This window comes from Rhinatrema bivittatum, chromosome 3 (genome assembly GCF_901001135.1).
Source record: "Rhinatrema bivittatum chromosome 3, aRhiBiv1.1, whole genome shotgun sequence".
NCBI classification, from domain to species: domain Eukaryota; kingdom Metazoa; phylum Chordata; class Amphibia; order Gymnophiona; family Rhinatrematidae; genus Rhinatrema; species Rhinatrema bivittatum.
In genome coordinates this window covers 314,578,173-314,597,166 of record NC_042617.1, presented here as the reverse complement: position 1 = coordinate 314,597,166, position 18,994 = coordinate 314,578,173, and the positions used below count along the sequence as shown (strand labels likewise).

The window sequence follows — 18,994 nt, the reverse complement described above, 5'->3', positions numbered from 1 at the left end:
GACCTGATTGACAGATCCCATGACAGCATGGCTAATTCATCCTGCTATCTACGGAAACACTGTTTACGCTAAGCAAACTTGCTTTTTCCTGCCCAATTATATAGAGACACGGGTTTTAGGTCTTTTCTATAGCAAAAGTGGAAAGAATTTCATGCACATAATGGGGACCATATGACTGAGCCTGCCCTGATTTGAGGGACGGCAAAAGTCATCTTGCGAGGGGATGTAATAGCCTACGTGAGCTGGTGGCGGAAAATGTTGGATAAAAGGATACTCTTATTAGAAAAGCAGGATAAGCTATTCTCCGAGGATAAGCAGGATGTAGTCCTCACACATGGGTGACATCATCAGATGGAGCCCGAAATAGAAAACTTATATCACAGTTTCTAGAACTTTGACTAGGCACACTAAGCATGCCCAGCCTTTGTTCACACAGGGTCCCTCTTCATCCTCTTTTTCCACGGAGCTCTGAGCCTCACTGATCAAGTTCTAAAATCTTGTCTTTTGCCTAGTGGAAAACTTTGTTAGCATTTTTTCGCAATTTTTTTTCTCTTCGTTCCATCGCCAGGTCCCTCTCGGTGCCTACTGGTAGTGTTCTCGGTCAGGGTTTTCAGCTTTTCAGTAAGTTTTCTTTTGCAGTAAATTCCCCCATGTAGTGGTGCCTCTGTGCCCATCAGCCATCAATGCCCACTGCCATCATTCGTCTTTGGCCCCTTTTGTTCATTCGTCATGACCAAGCCTGGCTTCCACTGATGGACCAAGTGTCCGAGGACCATGTCGATCACTGAGCCTCATAAAGTTTGCATCCTCTGCCTGGTGGCATCGCATGATGTCCAGGGTTGCCACTTGTTCACCCAGTTGACACCGAAGGGACATCTGCTTCGTCTCAACAAGATGGAAAACCTCTTCTGGTCGAAGAAGTCCAAGCCATTGGCATCAGCCGACCTCTGAGCCACACTGATGGACACCACACCATCGACATCAGCGGGACTGTCAGTTCCATCAAGATCGCCAGTGGATAGGGGCACCGGAGATCAACTGTTGTTGATATCCTTTGTTCTCAACCTCTGCACCGGGGAAAGACCAGGCTGAGCATCGTGGTACACACTTTAATTAGATTGCCTATGACCACCTGCTGGTATTCTTGTGTGACTTTTCACCTACTCAAGTCATAGAAATATAGAAATGACAGCAGAAGAAGACCAAACGCCCCAACCAGTCTGCCCAGCAAGCTTTGCACTTTTTTTTTTCCTCATACTTATCTGTTACTCTTGGCTCTTAGTAACCTTTGGTTCTATTTCCCTTCCACCCCCACCATTAATGTAGAGAGCAGTGTTGGAACTGCATCTAAGTGAAATATCTAGCTTAATTAGTTAGAGGTAGTAACCGCCACAATAAGCAAGCTACACCCATGCTTATTTGTTTACCCAGACTATGTAATTCAGTCCTTGTTGGTTGTTGTCTGTATATAGATCCACTTTTCTTCATTCCCCTGCCGTTGAAGCAGAGAGTTATACTGGATATGCATTGAAAGTGAAGTATCGGACTTTCTCCCCTGCCGTTGAAGCAGAGAGCTATGCTGGATATGCGTGAAGTATCAGTCTTTCTCCCCTGCCGTTGACGGAGAGAGCTATGCTGGTTGTGCATTGAAAGTGAAGTATCAGGCTTATTTGGTTTGGGGTAGTAACCGCTGTAACAAGCAAGCTACTCCCCGCTTTTTGTGAATGCAAATCCTTTTTTCCACATTTCCTCTTGCCGTTGAAGCTTAGAGCAATGTTGGAGTGGCATTAACCGTGTGTATGTTTATTGAATAAGGGCATTATCTCCAGGTAGTAGCAGTCATTCCCGCGAGCCACCCACTCTTCATTCACGTCCTCTAGACTTTATGGATCCACAGTGTTTATCACATGCCCCTTTGAAGTCCTTCACAGTTCTGGTCTTCACCACTTCCTCCGGAAGTCCATCACCCTTCTCTAACACCTCTTCAAAGCAAGTTACCTACCCTTTTCTGGCTTTTATTTCTTAATCAAAGGTACACATTCAAACAGCTGAAAAAGAAAATAATATTACCTAGCTTCCTGGTGTCCTTTTTTTTTTAATCAAAGGTACACACATGGACACTAGAAAAGAACTTACCTAGCACCCAGTGATTGATATCTGAATTCGTGCCTATGACGATAGGAGTGTAGCCACATTTTCGAGCCTGATGGAAGAGAGTTGGCCTCTGCGGGGAAGGAGGCATCTTTCCACCACCGGCACAGTGCGAGTTTTCCCATGACTGATGTCACAAAGAGCACTGCACCAAAGGGATCCCTCCGGAAGTATTATAGAAAATGCTGTTTTTCGTTTTTGCAGTACCTGGCTGATGCATCATCTGGGAATGTGTCAGGGTTGTCTGAGGTCCGGTGGTGAGTCTCAGCCCCTTGTTCACCTCCCTACAGAGAATATGATTCCATCAGAACTGGTAGTGGTAACGCTAGACCCTCTTGAGAATCTTGTGGCCAGCATTGGGCTTGCCTGTGTTAACTGTTCAGCTAAAGTAGTTTACTCTGTTTCTAATAGATTAGGGTCCCATATTTTGGAATATGAGAGTAGTCAACAGGGGTGGATTGGCCTATCGGGGGATTGGGCATCCTCCAGTGGGCCGGTTGCACTGGTCACATGGTCTGCTGAGAGGGGCTTCTGCGGAAGATTGTTCTCAGCATGGCCGCAATAGAACACAATCCACTGCAGCTTGATAAAGGACTTGACGGAGCCATGATGGAGTACAACCCACCGTGGCTCAATGAAGAGTTTGGCGGGGCCACAGCTCTACCTGCTGCGGTTCGAAGAGAAATGTCTACAAGACTGGAAGAAAGATGCATCTGGTGGTTGCAGGGCCACCAGAAACATTGACTTCCTCCCATCTCCCCTCTGGCAGTAAATAAGGAGCAGTGCTGATTTGGCCAAGCCCCAGCAGAAAAGTGGAGGCCTAAGGTATGTGTGTATGAGAGAGCATATCTGCATGTTTGTATGTATGAGAACTAGAAGGAAGGGTTTTCTGGCCTTGCACCAGAGGTCCTACCCTTCTGTTAAGATGTCCTTGCAAATGTTTAGTTAAATATCAAAACAATGGTTTTCTTTTTTTTCCGTCAATAAGCAGGGAATTTAGCCATGCATAGTGGGTGATGTCATCCGTGATGTCATGAAGGCGGAGCTTTCTCTCTAAGCTCGAAGAGCTTTGACGTGCGCATGAGTACGATTTCCCATGCTCCTCGAGCTTCTCTCAGTTTTTGTTTTCCGTGGCACTGCACGGACGTGTAGAGCTCTCTCTCTCTCTCTCTCTCTACCTCAGAAGTCAAAACTTCAAATTCGACGACAGAACAGGAGAAAAAATGCCTAAAAGCCCCGGTTTTAAGTACTGTTCATGCAGTAAAATCATGTCGATGACCGGGCATACTTATTGTTATTTATGCCTCGGTCCTGATCATGATCAGGCCGCATGTAGAGACTGTGGGAAAATGTCCCCGCTGGCCAGAAGACAGAGGGCAGAAAAAATGGAGAGATTGCGACACTCGTATGCCCCTTTTCCTGTGAGTAAAAGATTAACGAAGTCCTCCCCGGGTTTCTCAACGCGCGCCTTCGGCCTCAGAGGGCAGTGCGCCACAGACTGCGTCGTCAACCAAGCAGATTGCATCGAGCTACACTTCTGACATGATGCATGCGCCGTTGAAACCTGCATCGAGTCATCCTACTCTGCCTTGTATCACAACGTATCCAAAAGGGCTACGACGCATCATGACGCATCCAAAAGGGCTACGATGCATCACGACACACCTGAAAAAAAATATGACGCATCTCACTCATGGTCATAAGAAGCCGACTCATACTACTCCAGAGATCCCAAAATTAACACCGGGGCTACCTGAACAACCAAAAAAGTCAACATCAAAGACAAAACGTTACACCTCAATCCTGAAGCATCATCTTCAGCCACATCTTCTCCTCTGCATTCTGCATCTTTACATGAAAGATCCCCATTCTCCTTCCTCTGTATTATCAGACCTTATAATCGAGGAACCAGCTGGAAATTGGGACTCATCACTGGATATACTTTCTCATCCGCGTCCAAAAAAGAGACCATCATCTCCAATACAAAAACACCGATAAAGCGTCTTAAGAAATCTAAAAGACCGACTGACCATCCTTCTCACCCAATAGCTGAAGAAACAATGTCTCAAATCACTTCTCTATTACATAGTTTTTTCCGGGATTACCTCCGGATCCAAATATTCTCCCACAGGTTCCTCAAGATCCTGCATTGCCAAATATTTCTCCTCCAAATCTACCCTCTCCGACACATACCATTTCTTCTGTGTCATCCAAACACACAACTTCTCCAGTTTTTTCTCCCCTATCATCTCCAGGGAGTTCAACGGGTATCCCTTCAGACCCTCCACAAGTTACCTCAGCCAACATCACCTTCTGAAGATCTTACTTATGCTAAATTCTTGGAGAAACTGGGTTTAGCTCTTAACATAGAAACTCACAAACTTCCAGACCCGAGATCGGAAACTATGGGAATTCTGCAAATATTAGATGTTCCATCTGAACCAACTACTCTCCCCTCACATCAAATTCTAGAGGGCCTCATGGACAAGGCGTGGGATACCCCACTCCTCCTGACCCCGGTTTCCAAAAAACTGGATTTAAAATATAGAATGCAAAAGATATCTTATTATTCGAATGTGCAAGTCCCTCACAATTCAATATTTATTTATTTATTTATTTAATATCTTTTATATATCGACGAACGTTGGGAACATCTCATCGGTTTACAGGGAACAGAACTTAGCAACAGGCTTTACATTTGTCACATGATTATAATAGGAACAGTAGAAATAACAATAATAACAAAAACAATAACATACGAATAATATGGAAGATTATACAAGTAATAATTAACTAAGTGGGATACATGATAGTGTATCCCACTAGTTGTAGAATCGGCGATGAAGAGAGCCAAAAAGACCAGGCTTTACTCTAATATGCTTCTAGGGAAAGATGATAAGCTGTTGGATGATTTTGCAAAAATGATTTATCAAAATTCAATGCTGAATTCTCATATTAATTACCATCAGTTTTATATTATACAATATCTTTTCAACTGTACGCAAAAACTACAGACTTTACTACATACTGCACAAGGAGACTCTGCCTTGCTCAGCCATTTCTAGATTTACAGGAAAGTCTGTCATTTACTGCGCACTTCGTATGAAGCCTTTGACACTTCAGCACGTTCATCTGTGACTTCGGGCTCAGCCAGACGTCTCGCTTTTAACTTGCCAGCGCTTATGTATTATCCTAATTTCTCCTGTTGGATCCTTCTTCCAATTTTTGAATGAAGATCTTTTGGCTAAAATAACTTCTTTCACCTCCCCTTTTAACAGTTTGCCTCCTTTTGCAATGGCATACACCATTTTTTATCTGTGACGACCTCCTTCACATCTTCACAATAAAAGATCCTTTGCGTTTACCTTGAATTCTGTTATTGGTTTTGTCTCCTCCACTTCCATGGGAGGCGTTGTCATGCATTCACCTCTCTCCTGTAAAATTCTGTGTTTCAATCCTGACCTGGAAAATACCCTGTAATTTTAGTACTTAGATCACACAATCTCAATGCTGATCTACAGTTTGCTATTTCGCACTGTGCTTCTTCAGGAGAGTGGAGGAGTGGCCTAGTGATTAAAGCAGGGAAATCATGGTTCAAATCCCACTTCTCCTACCAACACTTCTTGTGACTTTCGGCATATCCAACTTAGATTGTAGGCTCTCTGGCACAGTCCAACCTCCTATACCCAAATTGTAATTTATCTTGTGCTCAGGTTTGAAAAGGTAGATAATTACATCCAAATCCAAGACAAGACATTCCTGGCCTGCTGCATTGTGCTGTTTCTTTCAAGCAATGAGTCATTACATACACTACTGATGTAACTCCATATTGACATTTAGTATCCAATGGCATTGCCGTGTTCAGTGACTAGAAGTAGCTTTGCTAATGCAGCTCAGTCCTAATTTTATAGTACTATCAACAATTCCAGTACTAAGACTCTTCACATCCCATCTGCTGTATATACTGATCAATGTCATAGTCAAAGGACTTCCAAAGGAAGCATTGCACAAAGACATTTGCCTTTTCCCCACCTTCCCTTCTGCTTTTCTCTCTCCCTCATCTTCTTCCCATAGCTAGACCTTGTGCACCTTTAAAATTATGTACCTTTTTTAACCACTAAGATAACTTAAGCCAAAAGAGCTACTAGATGTACACATCTTTTTATAAATATACTGTAATAATACTGCTGGGGGAGAGAGACTGTACTGGAACAAGCAGGAGGTGAATTTGACTGGGTTCTGTTGAGTCAGAACACAAGAATAGCTGGGGGGTTTGGATTGAGAGGTATTTTTAGTGTTGGTTTGAAGGATGCCAATAAAGAACCTACCCATACCATGTGAATTGTATTCAGCAGTTTTGGTCTCAGCACAGAAATTAAACACCACTTCATGAAATTCATGTTTGTGGATTTTTTTTTTTCTCTTTTCAGGTTCGATTCAGTCCCAATCTGGACTCATATTGCTGGATGATTTCAGGAGGGCAGGCTGGTATCGTCAGAGTCCACTGTATGAAAGGCCTAAGTTCACACATCAATCGAAAACTGATCATGGATTGCCAGGCTCAGTTTAATGCAATGTATGAGGTGATAGAAGAGGAGGCAAATTACAAACCTGCTGTCATACATACCGTTCTGCAGGTAGAATGACAGGAGGACTGCCACTGCACCCTTCACACTTTCTACAGTTGTACTGTTGGAAGAAGAACTGCTACATTATTGCCAGCCCTGATCTCTCACTACTCTGCATGAGACTTTATCACCTGCTATTGTAAATCATCTGGCACACAAACAGCAGAAACAATGGAACTGCTTTCTCTACAGTAGACAGTGCTTGTGGGAGGTCGAACTGCCTCTGAAATGGCTTTCTTCACAGAAGACAATACTTGTGGGAAATCGAGCTGCTTCTGAAATGGCTTTCTCCATAGTAGACAATACTTGTGAGAGATCAGGCTGCCTCTGAAATGGCTTTTACCTCTGAATGATGGGAAAGTGATGGGAAGAATGTTTGGGATCCTGTTGATTAGTTAAGTAATAAAACCATACAATGAATGACTTGACATAGTAAGGGCAATTTTCAAAAGATTTTGAGTGTCTAAATAGTAACCTGAATAAAATGGGGGCTTCTGCGGGTAAAAGTGTAGGTGCATTTACCTGGGCCACAGAGGGGCAGGATCAGCAAAGAACATGTGGCGATTTCATTTTGAAATTTCTACATATGCTTTATGGCAGAGTCCACAAGTACTGAAGAACCTACGGTGGTGCTGGACCCTGAATTTTAATTGGGACATTCCACAGGGAGCGTCTCTTTAAAAATCCACTTGCAAGCCCATAGATACTCATTCACCTGCATGCTCCATGCACATTTTTAAAATTTTCCTCTGCTGCAGTTAGTGTAACAATAGAACTGGCAGATGCTAAGGTGATGGAGGTAAAATTAATTTGCCTCTGACTAGAAACTTCACACCACATTTACACTTATCCTTTCTGTATTACACATAAGCAGTTGTCACCACTGTACTTCATTCTGTTTCTAGTATAGAACTGAAAGGTGGAGATAGCCGCATAAGTGAGATTCTTGCCTGTTTTTGATTTGTTTTTTGTTTTACTCTTGAGTCTATCCATCCTGGTTTCACATTGTTTTTCATCTGTGAGCTGTCATAATAGATTTTAAGCATAACACATTACATACATTTTATATGAATGGGTCTCTTGCCTTCTGTTTACAACCCTATTTATATGATAATTAAGCAGAATATAAAAGTGGATACATTGGGTTCTGCAAGGTCCCTTTCATGCCATTGTTTTATCTGAAGTATGAGAGACTAGTTCTCCTCCCCACCAGTTAAACTAGCACACAAATAAAAGATTACTGCTAGTTTGTTATGTTTAATATTATCTAATGTTTGTTAGGAGGCAGGGAATAAAATATTTTCTAGAAACTTGGGTGCTAGCAAAATATTTTTAGCAACCGAGGAAAAATCTTTTCCACTTATGATTTTGGCTTTAACTAGTTTTTTTTTTTTGTTTTTGTTTTGACTTTTTGTCCTTATTTTGCTCTTTTTTTTTTGTTTTTTTTGCTCATTTAATTTTTTCACTTTAGCCTTTGTTCTCCTGCCCCATTCATCACAGCTTCACTTTTTTCCTTTCTGGACATTCCTCTCACCCACTTCTTTCTCTGCAATCATACTGGAAGCAACAGCATCCTTTTTGCTCTGGTCAGCAGCAGCTTAACTGGGTGTGGGCTGGCAGCAGCAGTGGTGTCTCTTGCTAGGTTTGGCATTTCTAACCAGGCCTAGGCCAACAATTGCAGGAGATCCTGTCAATCTCTGGACACTGTCAGGCCCCAGGGATCAAATTTTAAGTGCTAGGCAACCTATTGCCTGGGATATGTCAAGCCCTGGTGGGGGGTATTGCTTTTATGTAGTCACTAGTATCCCATGTTTTGGAATGGGAAAATATTACTTTGTGTATTATGCAGTTTATATTGAAGGAAGTGGAGCTCTTAATTTGATAGCATTCTCTTAATGGAGGCTAATTCCACTGTTTAAAGCAGGGCAGAGATAGTCTACCTCTGATTCAAATTCCAGAGCAATTCTTCAAGTAAAGGAGCTTTTTTATGAGAGAGCTTTCTGCATTTTATTTGCAATCTTGATTACTTTCTTCCTTAATTAGTAAAGCATACACAGAAAATTATGAAAAATGATCTCATACATTTGTTTTATTATTTTATTTCAAACAGAGATTTGGAGTGAAAGACATTCTAGAAATGACCTCTAGATCGTCTGTGTCTTTCTTCTGGTAGCTTCCTAAACTGGAGTGAAGAACTGTTGGTGCAATGATTTTAGATCAAGTTATTTGCTGTCCTGCTGTTTATTTGGTCATGTGCTTTGTACATCCCATTCATGACTCCTCATGATAAAATATGCATATGTACTTTTGTTAACATGTCCTATGTCCATTGGAATGGCCTTATACAGTTTCCATAATTGTATATCATGTATATATTTATAGGTGCTTACACTTATGTGCGACAATGTAGAGAAACAACTGAGGATTCCATAGTAATGTATATATTTATGAACACTTGTGTTAGGATCACTTTGCTAAGTGACCTATAACAGTGAATGATGCTTCGTGCAAGGGAAACAGCAGGCTGTGTCTACCAATGAACAACTGTGTCAGATTTAGATATCAAAATCCAATTATTTCTTTTTATTGGAAACTGTCAGAACATGAGGGAAAACACATAGTACCATGATGTACATTTCGAATAGCACTTCAGCATTAGAATAATCCTGTGTTCTTGTCTCAGTGTGTGAGAGAAACATAACTTGCTCACATTGAGCATAATTGGAAATATTGTTATTTCTTTTGTTTAGTAAAAAAATATTTAAAAATACTTTCATAATGTCTTTTTTTCAATAAAGATCTGGTTGCTTTGTTGGTTTTGGGGTAGTTTGCATATCATATTTATGGCTGTTAAGAATTAGACTTCAAATAACCTGATTGAATGTATCCTTTCTGATATCAGGAAGATTTATTTACTTTAAGATTTATTACTTGTTCACATCTGAAATTTGCAGCAAGATACAGTAAAACAAACATAACAAGAACATAAACATATACAAAAAAAGCATATATCTTCCAATAAAAACAACCAAGTGTCTGAGTTGTTCAAGGATCTCTTCCCACCAAATTTGTAAGTAAAATGCATGCCCATAATTAGTTTTGCCCTTCAAATATCACATGCCAAGTACTTTAGCAAAGTGAGTCACCCACTAAAAACCTCCATGCAACAACACTTCTAGGTATTACATTGAAAGGCCTTCTTAAATTAAAATACCTTTGAATTTTTTTTTTTAACAGCTTCAAACATGTTATTAAATAAAATTGTTCAGGATGGGGGAGTTCCAGTAGAGTGGGTCAACAACAGAGAAGGCACATGTTCTGGTCTCACCAAAGTGAACAGATCATAGAGAACACGCCTCGCGGAGACTACGCTGAGCTGATCCTAAGGCTCATGAGGGATGATATATGCGTAAAATGGCATTGAGTGGAGTAGAGGAAAGGCTATTTCATAACTTAAGAATTAACATAGCCATTTTAAACCTAATGCACTGAAAAGGTAACCAGTGAAAAGCCTGGAGAACGGGAGCATTATGATCTGCAAGGCTCTTATGCTATTAGATGGGAGCCCAATGTAGGGTTACAAGAATAAACTTTTACTTTTTTTTTTTAAAGGGGGGTTGCAAGACAGTGGAAAGTCGGGGCTCATTATTAACGGCTTTAGCCTATGCAGAATTTGCAGTTTATAAAACATTGTGCTCCCCACAATCATCAAATGGGCTTGCATCAACAGATTGGTATCTAAGTTTGCACCAAGGTTCCATGTCCGGGATAAGATTGCAATATCACATTTCCTAGCATGTAGCAGATGGACTCAAAACAAGTGGGTATAGTGTGCTCGTGCTAGCAGTTGGAGACGGATCTGACGTCAGCACAGGTACATATACCCCCGCAGGAAGTGCAGCAATTCAGTAATTTCCGTCTCCAAAGCAGTTTGGAGCTACCTCACGCTCGCTGAGCGTTTTTCCAAATTCTAACGACTAAATTCATAGAAGAAACCTACCTGAAGACGAGCCCCGCACTCCTGCGGTGATACCATTCGGTCCCTCCCCCCGTTGAGTTTCCCGAGGCGATTTCCGTGGTCCCTCGGAGGTAAGAGCCTCGGTCCGGTGGCCGACTCACGGCAGGGACCTAGCCCCCGAGTGAGAAGGGCTCAGGCGCGGCATAGAGGCAGCCTCGGTCCCGGCGTGGACTTGGCCCCCGAGCGAGACGAGTTCAGGCGCGGCCTAGAGGCAGCGGGTGCACTTCCTCGAGCGCGGCGGTGACGGTAATCACCCTCTCCCTCCGCAGCCGGAGACCGCCCGGGTCGCAGCCGGGAAGCGCCGAAGACAAGGTAAGGTGTACATCTTTACTTGTTGGTCTCCGAGGAAGCGAGGATTAGCAGAGTCTGCCTACGTGGCAATCCGCCAAGGAGGTCGCCATTTTGCCTGCCTGCTCACCATCGCCCGTTGCTAAGCGCAGGTTGATAGGCGCCTGTTGTTAGGCGCACACTGTTAGGCGCCCGTTGCTAAGCGCACGTTGATAGGTGCCCGTTGCTAAGCGCATGTGGATAAGCACACTGTTAGGCGCACGTTGATAAGCGCCTGCTGTCAGGCGTACGTTCCTAGGCGCACGTTGATAAGTGCACGTGGACAGGCGCACGTGGATAAGTGCATATTGGTAGGCGCACATCTTTCGCGCATATTACGAAGCGCAGACTCCAGCTGAGTTAACAGACGAGATGGAGCGTAAGAGAGCCCATGCGTCAGCGGAGCCGGCACCTCCAGTATCAGGCATAAGCCTCTGCTCGGCATGCAACCTCAGAGCCACACAGAGCGAGGAACCAGACTCCCTATGTGCCCAATGTGAAGAGGCCCTGGGAGTTCCAGGCCAGGACCGGTCGCAGCCCAGCGTACTTGCCAGTTCCTCAGGGAACACCCCGGACCTAGCAGGCAGCGGTGAGCAGCCGGGGAACCCGAGAGACCTGGTGCCCCTAAGGCCAGATCCTGCTTCGCTCTCCTGGGTGGAATTATTCAAGGGGATTCATGCCTTTGTCACAATGCAGTCTGATCCCCGAACGGGTCCATACGTACCGGATGACCCGGCCCCTGGACCCTCAAGGCCTAGGCAAGGCCACCCGGAACCCCCACTTATGGGGATTCAGATTGCCCTGAGGAAGACGACGAGTCCCCCAAGGAGGGAGAACTTCCCTCGGGGATTGAACCATATCGGACCATGAAGTGCTTCTTTCTGAAAGGGGATCTCCCAGGCCTGATCTCTCAATGCCTGTCGGAGCTGGCTATCCCGGGCCATGACACCCCAGAGGAACCTAGAATGAACCCCCTGTTAGAGGGCCTGCGCCAAACGGCTCACCATTTTCCCCTCCTACAAGCAGCACAGCAGCTAATCGATCTGGAATGGAATGCGCCGGAGGCCTCATTCAAAGGGGGTCAGGCCTTGTCTGGCATGTACCCCTTACACCCGGCAACCAAGGAGATGCTGGCGTGCCCCCAGGTAGACGCCATAGTTAGCGCAATTGTGAAGCGCACCACCATTCCGGTGGAAGGGGGGCAGCCCTCAAGGATACACATGACCGGCGCATGGACGCCATTCTGAAACAAGCCTTTGAGGTGGCAGCCATGTCCCTTCGAATTGCGACCTGCTGCACCGTGGTGACGCGTTCCTGTTTATCACAGGCTAGGGACAACACCCCGGGAGAAGAGATGGAATCAGCTCTCTCATTCCTCACTGACGCAGCCTCCAACCTAGTCCGTACGGCAGCCAAGGGAGTGTCATCCTCAGTGGCAGCCAGGAGACAGATCTGGCTACGTAATTGGTCGGCCGATTCCTCCAAGACACGTCTCACGAGAATGCCCTTTAAGTGATCCCTCCTGTTCGGCAGCGACCTCGAGAAACTGGCCAATAAATGGGGCGCCTCTCCATTACCCCGTCTACCAGAAGACAGGTCAAGGAGGAGCCAGCGCCCTTTTCCTAGACCATCCAGAGGTAGAAACTCTCAGTGCTTCAACCCTTACAGGACTCACTACCAAGCACCTCGTTCTCAGGCCAGGAACCAGTCCTTTCGGACTAAGCACAACAAGAGGGGAACCGGCTCAGGTTCGGGTCCCGGCCGTACCCCACAATGACAATCAGCCGACCCATCCGGGGGTAGCAGCCATAGGGAGCAGGCTATAACCCTCTTCTACCGCAGGTGGGTCGAGATTACCTCGGACCAGTGGGTCCTCGCCATCATCCGAGAAGGGTATTACCTGGACTTTCTTCGGCTCCCGCCGGACAAGTTTGTGGAATCTCCTTGTTCACCCCTTGCGGAGGCTCCTGTCCCTAAAAGCCATAATCCCAGTGCCTGCAGGGGAGATAAATTCTGGGCATTTTTCCATTTATTTTATAGTACCCAAGAAGGAGGGCACTTTCAGGCCCGTCCTGGACCTCAAGTCAGTCAACCGACACCTACGGGTCCCCAGCTTTCGCATGGAAACTCTGCGGTCTGTCAAGAATGCAGTACAGCCAGGGGAGTTTCTCACATCCCTAGATCTGTCGAAAGCCTACTTGCATATCCCAATCCATCGGGATCACCAGCGCTATTTACGCTTCAAAGTCCTGAACCAACACTTCCAGTTCCAAGCTTTACCCTTTGGGTTAGCCACCGCGCCGCGGACCTTTACCAAGCTCATAGTAGTAGTGGCGGCGTCACATAGGAAGGAAGGAATTCTCGTCCATCCCTACCTGGACGATTGGCTGATCAGGGCAAAGTCACCGGAGGAGAGCCACCAGGCAACCAACAGAGTTATAACTCTTCTGGAAAGCCTAGGATGGGTAGTAAACTTGAACAAGAGTTCCCTACAGCCTTCTCAGTCGCTGGAATACCTAGGGGTCCGATTCGACACCCAGGAAGACAAGGTCACTCTGACCTCCAAGAGGAGATCAAAGCTCCGGAATCGTCTGCTGGCCTTGCTGAGCGCCACCCAGCCCACAGCTTGGGATTACCTACAGGTCCTCGGCCTTATGGCATCCACTCTGGAGGTGATCCCATGGGCGTGGGCTCATATGAGACCATTGCAACGCGCCCTCCTATCTCGGTGGAGCCCACGATCACAGAACTACAACATACACCTACCTCTACCAGCCAGAGTGCGGAATCAGTTATGGTGGTGGTTACAGCCCGGCCACATGAGCCAGGGGTCACGAATGTCCTCCCCAACCTGGACCCTGCTCACTACAGATGCCAGCCTGAACGGATGGGGAGCACACTGCGAAGAACTAACTGCCCAAGGGCGGTGGAACAGAGAAGAGTCGGGGTGGAACATCAACCGACTAGAGGCACGGGCAGTCAGGCTAGCCTGCCTGCGATTTGCCCACAGACTTCGAAACAGAGCGGTCAGAGTGATGTCGGACAACGCCACCACAGTGGCATACATCAACCGACAGGGCGGAACCAGAAGCCGACAGGTATCCCTAGAAATAGCCCTCCTGATGACTTGGGCAGAAGCAAATCTCCAGGACATCTCCGCCGTCCACATCGCCGGGAAGGACAACACCACGGCAGACTTCCTCAGCAGAGAAAGCCTAAACCCGGGGGAATGGCAGCTGTCGCCCACGGCTTTCCAGATGATTGTGGATCAGTGGGGGACTCCGGGCATGGACCTACTAGCGGACAGGTCCAACGCTCAAGTACCCAGATACTTCAGTCGCAGGCGAGATCCTCTATCCCACGGGATCGACGCCCTGGTACAGCCATGGCCTCAGGGGATCCTACTATATGCTTTTCCTCCATGGCCCCTGCTGGGAGCCATTATACACAAGATTCAGCGGCACAGAGGCCTAGTTCTCCTAGTGGCCCCGGACTGGCCAAGAAGACCCTGGTACGCAGACATGAGAAGACTACTGGCAGGGAATCCACTACCCCTGCCTCCACACAGGGACCTGCTGCGGCAAGGTCCCATCCTCCACGAGGATCCAGCTCAATTCTCTCTTACGGGTCTGGCCATTGAGAGGGCTAGACTGAAGAAAAGAGGATACTCGGGGCCGGTAATAGATACACTCCTCCAAGCACGCAAGTTCTCCACATCACTGACATATATAAGGATCTGGAGAGTGTTTGAAGCCTGGTGCGACACTCACAGCACCAATCCACATGCCGCTAAGATCCCCATCATTTTGGAGTTCCTGCAAGATGGACTTCAGAAAGCTCTGTCCCTCAGTTCCATCAAAGTTCAAGTAGCAGCGCTGTCCTGCTACGGTCCCTGGAGTGACGGCAACAGCATCACCACACACCCAGACATTTCACGTTTCCTGAAAGGAGTCAAACACATTCGCCCGCCACTGAAGTGGCCAGTACCCCTGTGGAACCTCAACCTAGTTTTGGAATTTCTAACGGGACACGCCTTCAGGCCACTTCGAGGCCTGTCCCTCCGTTTGTTAACCTTGAAGATGGTGTTCCTGCTGGCTGTATGCTCAGCACGCCGTATCTCAGAGCTACAAGCACTGTCCTGCCGGGATCCGTTTCTCAGAATCACTCCAGAGGCTATCCATCTTCGCACGGTTCCTTCCTTCTTACCCAAAGTAGTCTCACACTTCCACCTCAACCAAACCATATCCTTGCCCACCACGAAAGGTTGGAAGAAGGTCGAATACTACGCCATCTCGACATCGGCAGGCTGCTGTCCAGATACCTGGACATGTCAGAAGCAGTACGAAAGACGGACCACCTGTTCGTCCTTCACAGCGGGAAGAAGCAAGGGGAAGCAGCCTCACGGGCAACCATCGCCCGCTGGATCAAAGAAGTTATCAAGGCAGCCTACGTAGAAGCGGGAAGGCCACCTCCTCTATGGGTCAAGGCTCACTTTACCAGAGCGCAAGCAGCCTCTTGGGCAGAAACTGGGATGCTGTCGACTGCAGAGATCTGCAAAGCGGCGATGTGGTCCTCCCTCCATACCTTCTCCAGATTCTACCGTCTGGATGTCTAGGCCAGGGAGGACACAGTATTCACGAGGGCTATCCTGAATGGACCTCGGGCAGCCTCCCGCCCAGTCCGGGAGTAGCTTTTGTACATCCCACTTGTTTTGAGTCCATCTGCTACACGCTAGGAAATGTTGAGATTACTTACCTGATAATCTCCTTTTCCTTAGTGTATGCAGATGGACTCAGCATCCCGCCCGGCTGCCGGTATACATGGGGATTCACCGACTCACGGTAAGCCATGTTTTTTGATAATAGGGCATCCACCCTACCGGGTGTCGACGCCTTCTGGTTGAGAACACTGGCGGTCTCCAGCTACTAACAATCGGTCAGGGTAATCCTGTTCATTTAATCGATCGGTCAGTTACACATATATCCATAAAGCTTTTGCAAGGAAGATTACTGAATTGCTGCACTTCCTGCGGGGGTATATGTACCCGTGCTGACGTCAGATCCGTCTCCAACTGCTAGCACGAGCACACTATACCCACTTGTTTTGAGTCCATCTGCATACACTAAGGAAAAGGAGATTATCAGGTAAGTAATCTCAACATTTTACCTTGTTGTCACACACTCCCCCTGAATCTACCTATTTTACAGTTATAGATTTATGCTATGCCAACTTTGCTATTATAAATTATTGAATTTCTTGTTTTAGTAGATGTAGTCTTTGTTAGCTATTAAGACAGATTCTTTTAATAATTCTATGCAGCAATTGTGAAAACTAATCTTCTGCCCTGCTTTTTGCAAAAGAAAGCTGATAGTTTGATTTTTAGTATCCAGAACCGCATCTGTGAAGACGTATATTAAATCGTTTTTTTTTTATAGTTCTTATTTTTTTCCAAGCCTGAAGACGAAATTATATTGTCTATGAATGAATTAACATCCAGTTTTTATTTTAAATACGAACCTGTAAGATTGTTTTAGAAAAAACACAAGGAAAGATTTTGTTTTACTGTCTGTTTTATTTTGAATAATAGTTATCTACTATATTTATCTATCTATAATTTATTTTTTACAGAAGGTGGTGGATGTATGGGACATCCTCCAAATGGAGGTGGTGGAGACAAGAACAGTATCTGAATTCGAGAAAGCATGGGAGAAGCACAGTGCAACTCTAAATGGTAGGGATTGTACTGGAGAGCAGCAGTTGTGGTTGGACAGATGTGATAAGTCATATGGTCATCTTCTGCTGTCATAGCAACATAATGATGGCAGAAAAAGACCAAATGGTCCATCCAGTCTACCCAGCAAGTTTCTTATGATAGTAACTGCCACTCTATGCAGGTTACTCCCAAGCATTATGTTAAGGGTAGTAATACTACGAGCAACATTTTTTACAGGATCAGCAGCCTTGATAATTCAGATAGTTCTGCTTGAACATGCTTTGCTTTTGGACTTGGCCATAGAAGCAGTCTGTGCTTTTTCTCTGTCTGCATATCAATACCCTGGACCTTAAAAGTCAGGGCCCAGTATTGGCTATCATCTGAATCCAATTTCTCTTTCTATAATGAAAGATCCCTTTCAGCCATTAGACTCACATGATGAGCTGAAGTACCTCACTTGAATGGTCATAATTTTGGAGGCCAGTACTTTGGCAAACAAAATTATTGAGCTCTGGGCCTTAGCAATTGATCCACCTTTTGTGCTGTTTTTTTCACAATAGGATGGTTCTGCACGCACATCCTAAGTTCCAGCCTAAGTTAGTGTTGGACTTCCACCTTAACCATTGTCCATCCTACATTTTTCCCAGTCCGCATTCCACAAAGACAAAAAAACCTTACACAGGTTGGATTGTAAAAGGGCCTTAGTCTTCTGTCTGTAGAAATCTGAAGCCATTAAAATCGTAATTTTCATTATTTTACAAGTAATAACCACTTTAGCAAAAATAATTCAGCGTGAGAGCTATGACTATAGCAGGACAAAATGGCTGGCACCCTGTGCAAAGTTGGAGCCCCCTCCTATATTGTGCCTGACCTGGGTGTGTAGGTGGGGATCCCTCCCATTGATGTAGCCAGCCCAGCTCGCTCTTCCATCAACCCATCCTCTCCCCACACACCTTCTCTGTCTTTTACCTCTCAGCCCATCTCCATCCCTTTCTCTCCTTCCCCCAATATATTCTCCCTCAAATCCAACCCAATCAGTCTCAACCCCCACCTGTCCAACCAGTCAGCCTCCATCATACTGTCTCCACCTCCATACCTTCTAACCCAGCTAATTCCCCTACATCCCCCTCCCCCATTATTTTCTCTGGAGGCTTGCTATAGGCACTACCTCTTGAAGAGCTATTATGTTTTGTTTTGGAACCCTGTGGATCTCACTGCTTTTGAGTTGTGCAGTTTCTGAACTTCTAGTCTTTCTCCTGCAAGAACAGGATGGGAATTTAGATGCACTGCAGCTCAAACTCACTGAATGCTGCATGGTGCTAGAAGATAACAGTTCTGAAAGCAGCAGTAAAGTGTGTACTGAGGAAAAGGGAATCAAGCAGCAACACTTTGGCTCAATGGGAGCGTTCAGTGGAGTGCCTCAGAGATCTGTACTTGGATCGGTGCTTTTCAATATATTTATAAATGATCTGGAAAGAAATACGACAAGTGGGGTTAACAATTTGCGGATGATACAAAATTATTCAGAGTAGTTAAATCACAAGCGGATTGTGATACATTACTGGAGGACCTTGCGAGACTGGAAGATTGGACATCCAAATGGCAGATGAAATTTAATGTGGACAAGTGCAAGGTGTTGCATATAGGGAAAAATAATTCTTGCTGCAGTTGCACATTATTAGGTTCCATATTAGGAGCTACCATCCAGGAAAAAGATCTAGGCATCTGTTGCGTATGTCGATCGCAGATGGCTGCGACTGTTCTGCCTCACCTCTCTTCTACCCTTTTCCTCCTCTCTTGGAAGGATGGCTGCCTCCGCTGCTGATTGCTGAAACCCTCGGCGTCTCCAAAACAGCATGGGCGTCCCCGTCTGCCATGCTTCTTCCTGAGGCTTCCTAGGGCACGCACGTGCACACTGCCTACGCTTTTGAATATGTCATGGCGGGAACCTCAGGGGTGTCCTCACCGCATGACATCAGTACCTCTGGGTATTTAAACCTCCGCTCTGCTCCAATACAACGAGTTAGCAAGGACTTTGGTTTTGCTACTCTAACCGCTTTTAAACTGCTCGCTTGGATTCCTCTTTACCCTCTGGGGTATATCGCTCCTGCAGAAGCTCTATGTACCCGCTTCTCGGGGGCCTCTTGCTTCTACCTG

At 45.7% G+C, this 18,994-nt stretch overlaps 1 protein-coding gene across 1 annotated transcript in view; it reads left to right on the top strand.

Moving 5' to 3' along the window:
• GTF3C2 (general transcription factor IIIC subunit 2) overlaps positions 1-9,549 on the top strand; it is a 265,747-nt gene extending 256,198 nt beyond the window's left edge. The window contains exon 19 of the mRNA XM_029595224.1: positions 6,582-9,549. Within this exon, the coding sequence (XP_029451084.1) occupies positions 6,582-6,797 (216 nt within the window). The 3' untranslated portion in view covers positions 6,798-9,549. The remainder of the gene's footprint in view (positions 1-6,581) is intronic.
• The last annotated feature ends 9,445 nt before the right edge of the window (positions 9,550-18,994 follow it).